The sequence below is a fragment of the Oreochromis aureus genome, linkage group 9, assembly GCF_013358895.1.
Source record: "Oreochromis aureus strain Israel breed Guangdong linkage group 9, ZZ_aureus, whole genome shotgun sequence".
NCBI classification, from domain to species: domain Eukaryota; kingdom Metazoa; phylum Chordata; class Actinopteri; order Cichliformes; family Cichlidae; genus Oreochromis; species Oreochromis aureus.
This window is the reverse complement of record NC_052950.1, coordinates 21,994,242-22,012,096: the sequence shown is the minus strand read 5'-3', so window position 1 is coordinate 22,012,096 and position 17,855 is coordinate 21,994,242. Positions and strand designations below refer to the sequence as shown.

Genomic DNA, 17,855 nt, shown 5'->3' with positions numbered 1-17,855 from the left:
GACCTTCTATCGCTGTGCCATTGAGAGCATCCTCACTGGATGCATCACCACCTGGTATGGCAACACCACCGCTTACAACCGCAAAGCTCTCCAGAGAGTAGTGCGGTGTGCTGAACGGATAATTGGAGGTGAGCTTCCCTCCTCCAAGACATCTACAGGAAGCGGTGCCTGAGGAAAGCGGGAGGATCATCAAGGACTCCAGTCACCCCAGCCATAAACTCTTCAGACTACTTCCATCAGGAAGGAGGTTCTGCAGCATCCGGTCCCGAACCAGCAGACTGAGAGACAGCTTTTTCCACCAGGCCATCAGACTGCTGAACACGTCATAGACACCTCACCCTCACTACTGGAACTTCAACATTATGCACTCCATACTGTACATTAATGCCACTGTTTTGCACATACCTACCTCTGTATATTTTATATTTTATATATCTTATTTTATTGTTTACTCTATTTCATTTGTAAAACATGTATATACACACTCACACACACACACACACACACACACACACACACACACACGTAGAAAAACATATTTAGTACACACATTCAGTAATGTATATACCTTTATATATGGTACATATATTTATTACTTTTTAGATTAACCATTTTTATATTTTGCTTGTTGCACGTTATTGTATTTTGCACAACTCTGTTGCTTGTGAAGCTTGCACACAAGAATTTCACTCGCATGTACTGTACCAGTGTACCTGCACATGTGATGTGACAATAAAGGTGATTTGATTTGATTTGATTTGATTTGATTTTACCCAGCAAGCACTGACAGTTTGAGCCTGCAGAGGGCGCTGAAGACCTACTTTAAAACTGAGTGTGGTCCACACTGGCACTACATCAACGCCATCATCATCACCATCATCACTGTGGTCCAGCTCAGAAGGTTTCCTGCGACCTGTTTGCTTTATTCTCGTCCTCTAATTCTTTTTATATTTTCATCTGTTTTTTTTAATCATCATAATTACACAGAGGATGCTTCATCTGTCAGTACTGCTTGTTTTGTTTTATTACTTAATAATTGCAACATACTTATACATACTTGAGTATGTAAACCATCATCATGTTTGATTGCAAGGTTTTTAAGATAAAATGGAAGGATTAAAAATACGGGTTTGGGCATTTCTTTAGTGTTTGTAATTATGCACTGTTGAGAGGATTATTTGGAGAGGCAGCGATTAGTGAAAATTCTTACAGCATCCCAATTAAATCAAATAATAAGTCAAAATGTGGCTTGGGTGTGGCATATGTTTATATGTGGCATATAGCAAGATCATATAAACACCAGAACAACACAAAGAAGGAAAAATAAGCAATAATGTAATTTTCCATGTAGCTCTTCAGGACTTGTTGTAAAGGACCTTTTATTGGTGCTGTGCATAGCTGTAAATTATGGCATAAAGAGCAATATTGCAGATACCAGTACCAATATTGACACTTTTGACTAAGGAAGGCAGCTTATGTAGGCCCAGACCAGTGTGTTATGACTTATCAAATGATTTATCATTCATTTGCAAATTGTGAACACATTTGATTGACCACTAATTTCCTGTGATGTTAATTTTTCACAATAATTATTTAACACAAACACACCTTTCAGCCGTCCATGCTTTTTAAAACTGTAAATGTAAATGTGCTACATACTATAAATAAAATAGACCTGACATTCAACACAAAACATTTTTCATAGTATCTATTTAAGGTTTATTTTTATTAAAAAAGATCCTCAAGGACAGAAACAAAGTATCGATCTAACATGATTGATACTGACATCGATCATGTTAGTATCGATCTAATACCAATATCAGCATTGGTATTGATACTATCATTATTTGGATCGATCCCACCTTTTCTTTTTTTTTAATTTAAAAACCAGCTGATTAGCAAAATATGGAAGAATATAAATGCAAAATAAATTAATCTTGTGTATTTCACAATAAAACATAATTTTAGAGTGCCAGAAACCGCTCAGACGCCACTGCTCGAATCACAGTCCGGTGCATCTTTACAGCTTCCTGTTTAAGTTTTCAAAGAAGGAAATGTCATCTGTCATGACAAACACATTATTCACTCATCCATAATGCATCTCACCTCCCTTTTTCCCACTGTTGAGAAGAGAGAGTGGGAGAAATGGGGGAAAAATAAAACAAGCTCCTTGTTTTATTTTCAGATTTTCTCATTCTTCATGCCACGCTTTAAGGAAAACACAGGAGAGAGTGGACAGCGGGTAAATGCATTTCACCTTGGTGGAGTGCATTTGCAGCCGTGGACAACAATGGCCTTGAGAATACTCTGAGGCCACGGTGGAGTTGTCTCTGTTCTGGAAATGGAGTCGGCCCGGAGGCCTCATTCGCGGCAGCCACACCTTCAGTCCCCCTCGCTCAAAGAGTCAAAACAACCAGCCGGGGCAATCACCTGACACATTTCCATCCAATTTCCACTGCAGAATGTGTTCATTTTCAGGCTAATGGCATGTCATTTTGCAGGAGCCTTTGGTCAAGAATTAATCCTGGAATCAAAACAGATTTTCCGGGGAGCAATCTTCCATCAAGTATTGATTTTTTTACACTCACGGAGCCTGTACTCCCTAATTTAACCTGACAGCCAGCAGCACAATGGACTGGGAGCACCTTGGCGTCTCACAGAGGGAGCTCTCCTCCTCCTCCTCCTCCTCCTTTTTCTCCACGAAGTGAAAGAGAGATTGGGAATGGGGGAGAAAAAAAAGGACTCCCTGATGTATAAAACAAAGAGCACTGGTTACAGAAAACAGAGAGCTAAAGCTTCCGTCTCTCTGTTTTACCTCTAATTATGTTTTCTAGGATAGTGCAACTTGGGCAGGTGAGGCTGAGAGGGGAAGAAGGGAGAGTGTTCTGGGGCCATCAGCTATCATTATGGGCCTGTTGACATCTGCCTGTCTTTGAGTGATTCTCATCTGTGATTTCCCCTGGCCATTTTCTGCAGATGCATGAAGAGGGGTTTCATCATGGCCCCATAAAAAAGGCCCAAAGTGTCCGCGCAGGCCTTCACTAATAAGAAAGCAAAGACGTGTCCGACCATGTCACACTCCTCTCCCATCCATATCCGCTCTCTTGATGCCTTCAGATATGCAATCATTCTCTTTTCTCTCCCTCTCCTCCTCTGTGTGTGCTGTAAGTATACTATACCCTATGTAGAGGTCAGTGGGATGAGAGGATGATGGAGGGCAGGGCCGGTTATTTTCCTCTAGCTCTTAAAGCTGCGATGACCCATGCGCAGAAGAGTTGCACTTTGCCAGAGGGGCTTTTTCACGCGCTGCTTACAAACTACCTGACAGAAGGGAAACTGTTTCACTTTTTAATCTGCCGCGTGTAACTCATGATCGTCCATTTCAAACAACATATGGAGCGGCGTTTCTGTTTGGTCACGAGATTAGGGCACAAGTTTGCAGCACTTTTCCTGGTGCTAAATGGATACGACGAGCCCCCAAACTCTTTATGCATAAATATGGTATATGTGTTATCCAAATCACCAGTATTTCCAGTATACAGATGTTTTTCTTTTTCAGTATGGAAAGCAAAGGCAAGAGCTTGTGCTCATACATCTGGTGATTTTTTTCCATTAAAAAAAGGAAAAAAGGAAACCATCTTGATTTGGATTAAATTCCAGTTTATCCATTTTAAATAAAAGAAAGATCCGGTTAGCATAGTTGTGACTTTTTCTGGAGAAAATCTGATGTTTAGAGAAATAAACTATTTTTTCCCCTGAGTTGCCAAGGCATCTGTCAGAGGACAAAGGATGCATGCCCTCAGCGTTGCTATGGCTTCTGCTCTAAGAGACTGTACAGACTTAATTAAGGTGACAAGTTAAGTGTTTTATTTACATACAGTATATATATAAATAATCCTGACCCACTGAGATAAAAGATATACTGATAAAACATTTTGTCACAAACTGAAATTGCTGTATTTCATTTGATTTTGACTTATTACACAATTAAACCTGCTCAGAAGAAGTATTACTTGTCCACTTTAATGTCTGTCTTACTACTTATGCCAGCAACTTCTGGATGAATGCTACCAGATTCAGTGTAAACAGCATTTTCAAAGACATCACCTGTGTCATAAAACTTAAAAATTACGAGTGAATTTTTTGGAGCAAAGCACGTGAGCTATAGTCTGTATACGAAAGATGGACATGGCCACTGTGACATCATCCACCAGTTAGTGAAGTCATGTTATGAAGCCTTAGACTCACCTTTTCTTTTTTTTTGTAGTCCCATCCTAAAGCATACCCTACTTTATTGTTTTTATTGTTTTTATTGTTTTTTTGGACTCTGGTGGTAACATAACATGTTATGTTCAGAAGGACGTGAATCTAGTGTTTACTGAAGTCATAGGCAGAGTGAGTACACCTTCTCAACAATCAAACTTCTTTTGATTGCCTGCTGGCACATTAACTTCACTTTTCAAACAAAAAAAATTGGATATATTTGTTTACAGTCTGGAGGATTACACCAATCAGGCATAACATTTTGACCACCTGCCTAATATTGTGTTGGGTTGCACTGTCTATACTGGCACCTGTCTATCAGAACAACTTGTTGGATCAGACCGGACAGGCCATCCTTCGCTCCCCACTTGCACCACTGAGCTTTAGCTTCCCATGACCTTGTCTCTGGTTCATCACTTTTCCTTCTAGGACCACTTTTCATCGATACTGACCACTGCAGACCGTGAACACCCCAGACAGCACTGATTTGCAACCGTGGTTCAGGGAATTGGGAAGCTCATCTTGTAACCAGAAGGTTGCCGGTTCGATCCCCAGCTCTGTCTGTCCTGGTTGTTGTGTCCTTGGGCAAGACACTTCACCCTACTGCCTACTGGTGTTGGCCAGAGGGGCCGATGGCGCGATATGGTAGCCTCGCTTCTGTCAGCCTGCCCCAGGGCAGCTGTGGCTACAACTGTGGTTTGCCTCCACCAGTGTGTGAATGTGAGAGTGAATGAATAGTGGAATTGTAAAGCTCTTTGAGTGTCTAGAAAAGCACTATATAAATGCAATCCATTATTATTATTATTATTACTCCCTGGTCCAATTCTATTGCTCACATGCCCATTGTTGGTGCACAGCTGCACAGTGGTCAGCATGGGCGCTCTTGACTGGTCTCCAGCTGTGCGTCCTCATGCACAAAAAACTTTGATGCACTGTGTATTCTGACACCTTTCTATCAGAACAACTTGTAGGGTCGGACCGCACGGGCCATCCTTCGCTCCCCACTTGCACCACTGAGCTTCAGCTTCCTATGGCCTTGTCTCTGGTTCATCACTTTTCCTTCTTGGACCACTTTTCATCGATACTGACCACTGCAGACAGTGAACGCCCCACAGGAGCTGCAGTGGAGTTGCTCTGACTTGGTCGTCTAGCCATCACGTTTTTGGTTCTTGTGAAACTTGCTCGAATCCTTACGCTGGCCCATTTTCCTGTTTCTAACACATCAGCTTAGAGGACAAATTGTTCACTTGCTCCCTAATATATCCTACTCGCTTCATAATGTTGTGCCTGATTGGTGTAAGTCCACTTTCTTTTTGTTGTATACTGTTGAATGTATTACTATATGTTCAAAAGTGCTGCCTCACCTACTTGTTACACCTACAGGAGCTGCCCGACCATGGAAACCCACGCCATGAAGCTCCCTGCACACAGTTTTTGTGCTGATGTTAATGCACAAAAACTTTATGCACTATGCACCTCAGCACTCTCATATCCCACTGTGTAACTTTATGTGATCTGCAGTTTCGTGTCCATTTGCTGTGGTTCCTAAACACTTCCACTTAATAATAACACCACTTACAGCTGAAGGGAAGAAATTTCACAAACTGACTTGTTCCAAGAGCAGCATCCTGTTACAGCTCCACACTTGAATTGAGAGCTCTTTACACCGACCTATTTTTTCACAAATGTTTGTAAAGGTATAATAAAATATAATGCAAGGTCAAAGTAACATCATGTATTTAATCAGGAACAAAAATGAGTTAGTGATGGGGCCTTCAGCTATATTACACATAAAGTCTCCAAAAGTTGATTCTGTTCATCTGGACGTAGCGTCCAGATGAACAGAATCAACTTTTGGAGATTTACTTTCCTGGATGATTGAGAATGCATCAAGACATTACACATAAAGGCCAAATATCCAAGTGTTTGGCTTGTTTACTCTGTTCAGAAGTCATGCATTCAGTATTTGTATTTTTACAGCTAAAAGCTTGTATTAAAGAGCTGGATGTGAACTATTCATCGAAGCGTTATTGACCATTTTCTTTATAGATCGTGTTTGTGTGAAGCAGGTGGGAAGCAGAGTGAGCAGGCGCGCAGCTGCAGCTTCTCCCCAGGTTTGCTCGTGGTACTTTGCAAACACACTCCCGCTCTAAAACAGAGACATCACGGCCTAAAGACATGCATTCAAAACCCGGGCTGCTAGAAAGTTTAATGGGCCGATGCAATCAGCTGCTGAAGTCAGACAGGTGTCTCTGTAAAGACCAGGCTATTAACTCCTCTACCTGCAAATACCTCGCATTGTGTCATTGCTAATAACGCTGAAAAAAAGGGCAGGGGAAAAAAAAACAAAACAGAAACAAGAGTGAAAGCAAAAGGGATCATATGCATGGCCAACCTCGATTGCATGTGAGGATTGGTAATTGCACCCCCAGAGGCATCTGGGTGTGCAGAGCAGCAAAGTGGGAGACGCCTGAGCAGCTCGGGCTTCACAGTCAGTGTACCAACATCTCAACCCCGAGGAGGAAGTGAAAACAAGAAGGCGGAGGAGCGGAGGGTGAGGGATATACAGACAGTTCATTTACCCAGAACATCAGCCCACCGCGCATTGTCTGAAAGATAAGGAAAGTGAATGCATCATGCCTGATGGAAAACAAAGGCAGCAATTTAAAACCATCTGCATCCAACACATGCACTCTCTCCCTCCACCTTTCTGTTTCTGTGTCCTGACTGATATTGAAACATAATCCATTTGGAGCGCCGACATGTCATTATATTTCTGCTCCCTCTCCCCATTCAGGACAATTTCAGGTGGCTGCAGGTTGAACAGGAATGTTTTATTTCAACCAGTCAGACAGTCAAGAGTCTTCACTTTGAATCTGCTCAGAAGACAAAAAAACCTCCCCCAAAAAACTGAGATACAAAAACAGGACTTACAGTTTTACTTTAAATTCTTCTTAAGGAGACCTCAGCTGCTCCTGCTAGCTTCTGCAGGTTCAGAAATAAATATATATATTTATATATAAAAAACAATAATTCACAAAGATTCAGAGATCAAAACTCGTCTTTACTGGGCGACTGTCTTTACTAGAAACATCACACACCACAAAGGCCTCTGACTACTGTATTCTGCACTTAGATCTTAGCAAAGAAAGAAGAAAAGAATCAAATGTAGGTTTTCCAAGAGTTTTCTTCAAATTACGTGTTGAGTCTTCCTTTTGTTTTACTGTGTATTTCTCTAAGCCAGTGGTTCTCAAACTGTGGGGTGCAGGGGCCCCACTGGTGGGGCGTGGATGACCGGGGGGGTAAAACATGAAGGGAAAACGAAATGATATTTTTCCAAAAAACACAACTTAGATGATTTTTTTATTGTTAACAAATGCTAAAAATTGGAGAGTGTGAACTTTTTTTTGACTTATGAATTTGGGCATACAAGAGTGAGTTTGTGAAACACTGCAAAAGCATTTTCACTTATTATGCTTAATATCCTTCATTAGATACTCAGAGGAGTTCGCTTATAACTCAATCTACTATAAAATGCTAAACGCTCAGAAGTGTTTGTTTGGAAAAAACATAAATACAACACTGAATTATATTTGTCAACTCTTAAGTTTGGAAAGTTTAGAATATAAAAGATGTCAGAAGCTTGACCCACACTAAAGTAAGTATGTTCAAATTTAATTTTTAAGTATCATTTTAATATAATTTTAATGAAGACATTACTAATCCATGTAATCAGTTAGGTCTTTGGTCTATTTCTAAAATCTAAAGTTATTTAGTTTTATTTATAAATATGACAAAGGAAGCTGGAAAAAGGTTAGATTATGGGAGTTTTTGTTTTTTAAAAAATGTATAAAATGATTTTACAATAATTTATTAATCAGTTTTTGGACTAACTGTTTCAGCTTTATTGCACACTCAGTCACCAGAGGCACCAAACCTACTCTTTCTTTGTTTTTCTTTATTTTTCACCTTCCTAGTGCCTGGTCAGGCCCCTATTTTAAGATCTGTCTTAATTTCTAAACCTTGTTTAGATTCAACAAGATGCTGGATAACATTTGTCAGAGATTTTGGTCCATATTGACATTAGAGCATCACACAGTTGCTGCAGATAGGTTGGCTTCACATCCATGGCGCTGTAGAGTTTTAAAAATGCTTAGTTGGTGCTAAGAAAATATCCCCTACACCGATGATATAAAGCAGGATGCATTCATGCTTTCATATTTAGACTAAATTCTGACTCTACCATCTGAATGTGGCAGCAGAAATCAAGATTCATCAGACCAGGATAGATTTTCCAATGTGTTACTCTCCAGTCTGGCGAGCCAAATGAATTGTAACCTCAGTTTCCTGTTCTTAGCTAACTGGAGTGGCATCTGGTGTGGTGTTCTGCTGCTGCTGCAGAAGACCACACCAGATGCCACTTGTTACTTTTGTAACAAACTCAAATAACTATTTGTTACTCTGGTTACAACGAGTGGTTATTTGACTTACCAACCTATCAGCTTGAAGCAGTTTGACCTCTTCTCCTCTGACATCAACAAGGCATCTTTATCCAGAGAGATGCAACTCACTGGATATTTTCACTGGAGCACATCACATTCAAAAGCATTTAAATGACCTTTCCTTCCCTTTCTGCTCAGTTTGAAATTTAGCAAGTTATCTTGATCATGTCCACATGCCTAAATGCATTTAACTGCTGCCATGTGACTGGCTGATTAAACATTTACGTAAATGACCAGTTGTAAAAGGTAAAAGTGGCTGGCAAGTGTAGAAGAAGAGGTTGTTTTATGAAGATGATCAGCTTTGTACATTTTAACCTTTGATTTTGCTGTTTTCTTTGTACTTTTATCTTCTGTTTTGTCTTATTCTGACATACAGTATCCTAAGCTGAAACTGAAAGAGCATTAATAAAGGTGCTCTAAGTACATTCATATCATTTTTTGAGCAGTTTTGTGAGTGTGAGGAGATTCCTTTGTATACATTCCTTTGATCAGCTAATAAAAAAACACTTTCAAATGTTTATGATGTCTCAACATAGTTTGATTCCCTTTACAAAAAGTATGAAGAGCATCAACAACAGACAGGCTTTAGCAATAGGATTCAGCGTTCTTGATTCAACAAGATTTAAGTGGTTAAAACTTAAAAATTGTGCACAAATAAGAACAAAACTTGTCAGCGTGACACATTCATACCCTATTCACGACTGATTCATGACTGATAAAAAGCTCGACATTTACTCCATAATATATGATGAGAGCTCCTTTTAACTGAGCCGTTAGACTTCAATCAAAAGCCGTGCGGCGCTGCTGCAGAGAGAGGATGGAAAGTAAACTTTTATCAGCAGCAGAATACAAACAGCTCAAGAAAACAGATATGGGTCAGGAGCTGCATCTGCACAATTACATTGTTAATGGCAAAGACAATGAAAATGGCGCGGATGGAAAACAAAAGAATATCAAATAACTCGCTCGAGCTGCGTACACCTCAGCCATCGCTACTCAAAAATACATCCAGCGTTTTGAAATGAAGGGCGGAGAGGGAGTGAGAGAGAGGGCTGAAAGGAAGACGAAAAAGCATCTTGAACATCAGTTTTCAGTCTAATGTTAATAATTTATGTTGTCTGTGCTTTTTATTATTATTATTTATTTATTTACTACTTTCTTTTCAGCAGCCTGCCCATTTTTCAAAGGCATCATGGACAGGGAAGCTGTACCAAACTTTTGAGTTTAGTTTCAAAAGGCTTTCTCCCTGTTTATTTATATATTTCTCCTTCTTTACACTTGTCTTGTTGTTATTTGGTGAGGCGAACACATGAAGCTTTGATGAGAAGCAAACCTGACACGTATTCTTCTCTGGTGACCCCAAGCAAATGTAAATAAAGAGGGAAGCATTAAAATACACAACTCTTTTTTTACAGCATCTTCTCTCATCAAAACACTTTAAATGGCCAGTTACATCCATTCATCCACCCTTCCATTAACAATAGGTCAAACGGGTCAAATAACTCTGCATCACCTCTGATGTGGAAGTTTGTTCGGGGTGATTCAAGATGCACTTGACCATGACCTCCCAAAGAGAGAGAGTCAGGACAAGTTTGATTTTATTTGGCACTCTCAATAACTCCGACTCTGAAAAGATGAAAGGAGAATCAGAGAATCATGTTTTTAAAAAAAATATTTGTATGTTGCTCAAAACTTTGAACTCGACAGGACCTTGCACCCTGAAACACAAAATACGAGCTCAACGGTATCCAGGAGAAAATGCAGTGTAACAAAAAAAATTAGTTTCAACATGATTACATTTATTCAGAGTATTTACTGTCAATGATTAGTATCGTTGAAATATTTTGTGTAAAATTAGAGCAAACTGTAGTTACAAAGCCAAGATGGTCGCTGATGTTACTACCCTCTGCTAGCTTGTTATGTTTTTTCTCCATAATGACCTAATTTCAATTAAAAGAGGTACAATAACAAACAGGTTTACCAACAGGGAAATAAATAGGCAAAAATCAATCTAAACTGCATAAATTGCACTAGAGACATAAGCTAATGTGGCTTATAACTGCTACTCGCCTATGCTAGTTGCCGTTAGCTGGAGGTTAGCTAGAATTTTTAATTTAGCAGCAGAGCAGCACAGTGGCACGGTGGTTAATACTGTTGCCTCGCAGCAAGAAGGTCCTGAATTTAATTCCACTATCAGGCCTGAGCTGTTTTATGTGGACTTTGCATGTCTTTGCGTGGGTTTTCTCCTGGTACAGTCCAAAAGACATGCAGTAAGTGGGGTTAGGTTAGCTGGTGATTCTAAAATGCCCGTAGGTGTGAATGTGAGTGCAAATGGTTGTCTTTCTCTCTGTGTTAGCCCTGCGACAGACTGGCGACCTGTTCAGGGTGTACCCTGCCTCTCGCCCTATGGTAGCTGGGATAGGCTCCAGCCCCCCCCCTACTGTGGATAATTTAGCAGCTGTTTTAAGGTTGTGAAACTGAAATTGACCTGTGATGTCAATGAAACGTTTTTGCCCAGAGAACCTACACTCACTGGATATTTTCTCTTATACCATCCTCTTTAAACCCTGAGATGGTTGTGTGGGAAGTAGATCAGCAGTTTCTGAAATAGTCAGAGCGGCCAGCACCAACAACCAAGTCGCTTAAATCACCTTTCATCCCCTGAACATTTCTGATACACAGTGTGAACTTCAGCAGGTCTTATTTACAGTTTTTACATGCCTAAATGAACTGAGTTTCTGCCATGTAGATATAATAGTGTATTAAATAAAGTTATAAAAAAAAATTACTTCCTCACTTTTGACCCAGTCCTGACTGTGAATTTAATTCAGTTTTTATGTACTCTTTTATTTAACTTCTTCCCATATCTTTTATCTTGGCCTGTGTTTGTCCTTAATGTTTGGTTTCATTGTATAGCTCTTTGAACAGTCTTGTTGTTGGTTTTTAAAGTGCTTTTAAATAAAGTGGTATGTTTTGTAGTAATGTGTAATAAAACACTTACTTGCCTAGACTGAACTAAATAATGCATTAAACTTCAATATTGTACATTTAAATTTATAATGAAAAAAATCTTCTGTCCTATTTCTATTTTAATACCCCCAGCCAATTTAAATATAATGCATTATTTAGAGCTGGCATAATCAGCATTACTAAGCTAGTTACCGTCAGGTTAGGTGAACTTTTTTTTCTACATCATAAAAAAAAAAATATCCAGGGGGACTTCCAGGGTGTTTTTTTAATGGTATGGCACAGGGGGAGACCAAGAACAAAACAGGTGATGACAGGAAATTACAGTATGTATACAAAAGAAAATTCCCATAAAAAAACCCCCTGAGCATAATTTTCAGGCTCATGCTCAGCCTTCTGTCTACAGATTTATTACAGGCAGGGTTTGCACATAATTGTGTGTCGGATAGCTGTTTTGTGAAATTGAAAACATTTCTCTAGTCAGAATGGCACATTTTAGAAACATCAGTGCAATTTCCATTGGGGCAAGCAAGGCGCTTGCCTAGTGAAATCTAAAAGTAGACAATTTTACCACTGTGAACATGTTCTCTCTCCTTTGTTCTCAAACATTGTTCTGTTATAGTGCTTATTGGGTGTCATCTTGTGGCTGCTGTTGCCTGTGGTCTCTGGAAGCAGGATTGACTCTGCTTGACATCTAACAACAGAAATCTTAGGTTATTGTCTGAGTCCTGTTAAAAAAAGGCTTGAGCTATTCAAGCTGAGAGGCTTGTTTGCACATATGCATGGTGGATAAACCTCTTGTATTTGATTGGAAACTGATGAGAGACCAGCATGCTAGGCAAACTGCCACTAGCTCTACTTTCACTGCTCTGTGATCTGTGTGCAAACAGAGCGAGCATCATCATCTCAACAGATGAGTTTTCTCTTACTAACGACTTTGGTCAAAATGTGATGTAGATAAGTTAGAGTGTGGCACGAATACATTTTTATGAATTAATTGAGCACATTAGCAATGTCAGTTCCTGCCAATCATATTTCTAGTGGCTATTTTGGACGTCGTTTCATAGAAATGATACATTTTTAAAGCATATCTATATTAGCTAAAACAATCACGGGTTCCCATCGTTCTGTTGATACTGTGTTCTGACCTTAAATAACAGATTCTATCATAACACACAAACACAAAAGTCATGTCAAACAATTGTTTATTACTAATTATGGTACAAATCAATGTGACAGACTTGAAGCTTCTTTTTTTTTTAAATTTTTGTTTTTTAGAAATACACAAAGTGCTGCTTAACTGACCAAACAGATATTGCTCTATAGATTACAGTTTTCAGTCTATATATAAAAACTAAAATAAAATAAATCAACCTCTGCAGGCTCTTCAGCTTTGGTTTCTAGTTCTTTGACTATGAACAAAATTTCAAGCCAGTTTGTCTGTGTTAGTAAAATTTCACAAATGTATTTAAGGGTGGTAAACAAATAATCCTAATTGAGCTAAGAGCAACATTACTGTAATCTCCTTTTCCCTCTATGTAGGTCTACAGAGCTGTGGAAACTGAGAGGTGAACGTATGGCACAAAAAAAAGAAATAATACTACAACAATATAAAAGGGATGACTCACATGTGGCTCAGGAGACCACTTCACAAAAATAAAACAATCATGTGTCACGTAATAAAAAGAAAACCCACAAGCCTCTCCTTCCCATTGAAGGTGAACATGGACACACACAGTGCAGAGTTGTCATCTTTTTCATCTTTTCTACTGACCCGCGGATGCTTGTATGGCATTTTTATGATTCTCACAAGAACAGTACTGAGGTAAACCTTGGATGAACTAATGTACAATTCTACTCTTCAATCCTTTTCTTCTCAGATTTTAAAGATTGTCAACATCATGAATCTATTTCTCTGTACAATGTGCATAACTATAGAGCTTTGGTCCAGCATTGAAAAGTTGAGCAAAGGCATGACTCCTTTCTGTGTCGTCCTTTATTTTTTGTTTTTGGTTTTGGTTACAGCTTTTATTGTTAAGCGTCACAACGGATCCACTGCTGCTTTCTAACATCTGTGCAGAGGTTTATTTCTTGGCCAAAGGTTTGCCTGAAGTTAAGTGTTTTTTCTTCTTCTAGAAGCAAAATAAAAATGCACAAAATCTGTAAGTGTGAATGCATTGAAACGAAAAACAAAACAAACATCTGTGAAAAGAAGTACAGCAGGAGCTGCTGTGGATGTGCAGATGAAAATTTAGTGAAATTCTCCACAGTTTGCGATTGCCTTTTCTGCCTTTCCAAGACAACCTCAGTGATTTCTTTAAAAACACAGACATGTAAAGCTTTTTCAAGTGTTTTTCTACCATTTACAGTGGGTGTGTGTGTGTGTTTTCCAGGCAGCGTAGAAGAACCTGGCAGTTCACAAAAAGGAGTGAAAAACTGAGATAACCAATGTGACATGAAAGGACATATATCGAGCAGACACATGATTCTGAATAAATTGCATCAAATTTCACCTCACTTCAAATTAAGTTCACTCACTCTGACATGTGACACTTATTCTCAGCATTCACCTATTTTTTCATATGAGGATTTTTGCAGGAGTCAAATATTTGCAGTGACGGTTTAAGAGGGTTTTCTTTCTCTTTTCTTTTTTCCTGGATTATTGACGTTTCTGACAAAGTAAGCACGCGCAGGAATGGAGTGTGAATTACTCAAAAAATCAGTGGACTGAAATTGAACACTTCAAGTTAACCTCTTAAATTAAAAGGTGTAAGATAAAGGATGGTGTATTTTTTTTTTCTTTTTTGATTTTATGAGCATGACATTGACTTAGTTGAAAGGAAAGCAAAATACAGTGGAAAAAGAGCAATTTATCTTTGCAAAAGAACACACTGATGTTTGGTCAGTGGCAACAAAAATGCTTCAACCACATGTTTGGTTCATTTATGGGCACGTTTCATGTAAAATAACTATGAAAATTCATATTTTTAATGTTAATTTTGGCCTTTCTGGTGAAATTCATATACACTATCTTATCATGTGGTGCGATTTGAAGCATGCAGTAGCAAATCGGCTCAAAAAGAAAATACATTTTCATCACGGCAGACACTTTTTGGAGCTGTTTGACATGACAGTTTTGACTTTTTTTTTGTTGTTGTTTCGTTCAACTTGACCCACAGAATAAAACACTTTAGAAAAAGGGGAGAGAAAGTCGTGGGAACAGATAAATAAAAAGGTAAAATCTTCCCCCAGTCCTTGAGCTGAAGTTGTGTGTGTTCTTTGGCTATCAGGCTTTGGCAATAGAATGACACAGTAGCTCGAAACAAAGCTGCAGTAGACTTGACAGACACCGAAACCTCTCATCATCATCGTCATAGTTATCATGTGACAGTCCATAGTTTCTTAGTTTCTTTTGTCCATCCTGTGAATCCATCTCATTAACTTATTAATAAATACCTGTAAAAGTTGTACAAAGTTACACTGTGACTGAAAATATTTGCAGATGAAACACAAGTTGGAGGCAAACAACATTATTATGCAATTGTTTAACAGCAAAGGTTAATTTTTTTTATGTCCAAAAGAGATTTTTTTTTAATCAGCGTGATTTCAATTTGAAGACAGCATTTTTCTTTTTTTCCCTTTTTTAAATATTTACATACAAACAATGAAGAAAAAAGTAAGCGAGACAAAGATAAAATGTATACTCAACCTCACAGATATAGCTTAGATTCTGCCAGTACAAATGTAAAAATTTAGAGCACATTTACATTACAAAATTATTCAGATGCAACAGACTTTGGTAAATAGTGTTTCGATTTGGTATGATCTCTCTACTAAATCCCTCCTGGTGGGAACCAAAATTTGGGCGACAGTCTGGTCTGTAAGGCCAGAATCTAAAAACTCTTTGAAACAGCACACCGTATGTTTTTTACATAATTCTCAGATATTAATCTCTTTTTTCATGTTTTTGGTTTCGCCAAGGTAATTTACATAACTGTGGTAATCACACTGACAACACATAGTTTTTCGTTTGCAAACTCATGACTGTCCATCCGGGTGACTTGGGCAACATTTTGTCAGTTCTCATTTCGAGAGGAGTTCATCCACCCTTTGTTGTTTTTAATGGCTGCCACTTTTCCACTCCACTGTTTGGTCAGAGAGCTCGTTCATTTCGGGAGCTCCTCTAGAGAATCAGTGAGAGGGTCCATTGGTGCGGCAGCGCCGAGGTCGGGCTGTTTCAAACGCTTTATTGTGTTTTTCAAGGCTTGCCTCTTGTTGCAGAACCAGACACGCACCACCTCCCTGTCATAGTTCAGTTTCTCCGCTATTTCTGTCATTTCCTGTCCGGAGGGGTGCGTGTTCTTCTCAAAGTGGCTGTTGAGGATCTCGAGCGCCTGTGGGGTGAAAGAGGTCCTCCGCTTGCGTTTTTTCGAAGGTTCGCTGCCGATAAACTCAGTCAGGTTCTGCATGCCGGATCGGTGGCGGGCTTCAGCCTCGGCCATCCAGCGCTCCAGAACGGGCTTAATCTTCTGGGCGCTTTTAGGGGTGATGTCCAACTTCTCAAACCTGGCAGGATATAAAAGGCCAGGGTTCAGTTTGCCTGTAAGACTGTTACCTATAGTGTTCTCTTGGGCTTCCTGTGGTAGGAAAAAGTGGCTTCTCAGGATGGTGTGTCTGGGGAGAATTGAGAAAAAACAATCTTACTTAGGTGCCCTGCCAGAACAAGGGATAAGCTGCCTGCCTTTAAGTCTCCTCAACCAGAATGCCACAGGGACTGAGACTAACATCCAGGTGAACAAACTGCATCCTGCACCTGGACACACCTGAGCTGCAGCAGCTCGAGGCGATGCTTTGCCAGTGATGTGTTAATTTTCTGGACGAGGCTCTGGTTCTCTGTCCCAAACTGGCAATAGTGGAACAAGGAGATATCGCCAATGGCTAGCAATCGAAATATTTGCTCTTTTAAAATTTCTCATGAACCAAAATCACAAAAAAACCCAACTATCCAAATTCTTCGGCTCACCCCACCTTCCCCCCAAAAATCCACTTATGCATGCAGTTAAATATGGCACCATCATTTATTTACAAAAAGAGCTTGAATTATTCATCAAAATGTACATTTAATACATTTTTAACCTTTCTTTCATCTTCTAACAACCTCTCATTTTATATTTAATAAGAATACATTTACAAGTCCCTGCAACTTTACTCATAATTCAGCCGTCAGATAGAGTCTGCATTTCTCAAGTCACAGGAAGTAAGACGAGAGGAAGGCAGTTTTAAAAAGCAATGCTAGCTGGCAGCTCAGCGACTGTCGGGTGCAGTTTGGACATGATATGAAGTCTGAATTAGTTGAGGTTTACTAAGAATGGAAGAACAACAATTTATAATTCAAAAGCTTCAAATCATGTCATTTTGTTCAGGAGTTTGAATGGCAACAGCCCAAATATCAGTGTGTTCACTGCTTTTTTTCCTGTATGGAGCTGAATAACAACAGTGCAGTTTGAGGTAGGTATTCGATATGAAAGACATGACAGAGTTTGGAAAATCTGTTATTAAACTAACAGCACATTTGCCTATTAATTAAAGACACTATTAATAGGTACTTCCATGACTGTGGACTTTGGGAGCCTTACAACAGTTTCTGTTTTGTAATCATTACAAAGTTGATCGTACGAATATGTACATGTCACTAATAAAAGAAACCACAGCAGCTAATATTTGCCAAAGATCTCATTTGGACATAAGAACTTGATCAACAAAGCTGAAGTGACAATGTTTTCTGGCTATTTGTCATTCTGTCAAAAAAACATGAGAAGAAACGGCAGATGTGGCAGTTTTAATAAGTTTCCAACAAGTGTCCAATTACAGTACACCGGCATGAGCAGTTGCTTGACCACTAGTGATATTAGCATGGTAATTTCCATTTATTTCTCCAGATTATGTCATATTTTTTTTAATAGCAGGTTATGGAAAGTGGCAGAAATTTAGGTAGCGAGATGAGACATAACAATCGGTCTCAATCCAGAGACGCTGTTTTTCAAAAATGAAAGTTAACGACACACTCTACAAATGATTCGGTTCTAATAACAGTTACTCTTAAAGGCCTTATTCCCAAATATT

At 39.1% G+C, this 17,855-nt stretch overlaps 1 protein-coding gene across 6 annotated transcripts in view; it reads right to left on the bottom strand.

Moving 5' to 3' along the window:
• Positions 1-12,996: 12,996 nt before the first annotated feature.
• Positions 12,997-17,855, bottom strand: part of LOC116335944 (POU domain, class 6, transcription factor 2) — a 49,213-nt gene continuing 44,354 nt past the window's right edge. For 5 of the 6 annotated variants that reach the window (XM_039617574.1, XM_039617579.1, XM_039617576.1 and 2 more), the window contains exon 7: positions 12,997-16,406. In XM_039617574.1, coding sequence (XP_039473508.1) covers positions 15,899-16,406 — 508 coding nt within the window. In that variant the 3' untranslated portion in view covers positions 12,997-15,898. The remainder of the gene's footprint in view (positions 16,407-17,855) is intronic. The other variant, XM_039617575.1, reaches the window with a different exon arrangement.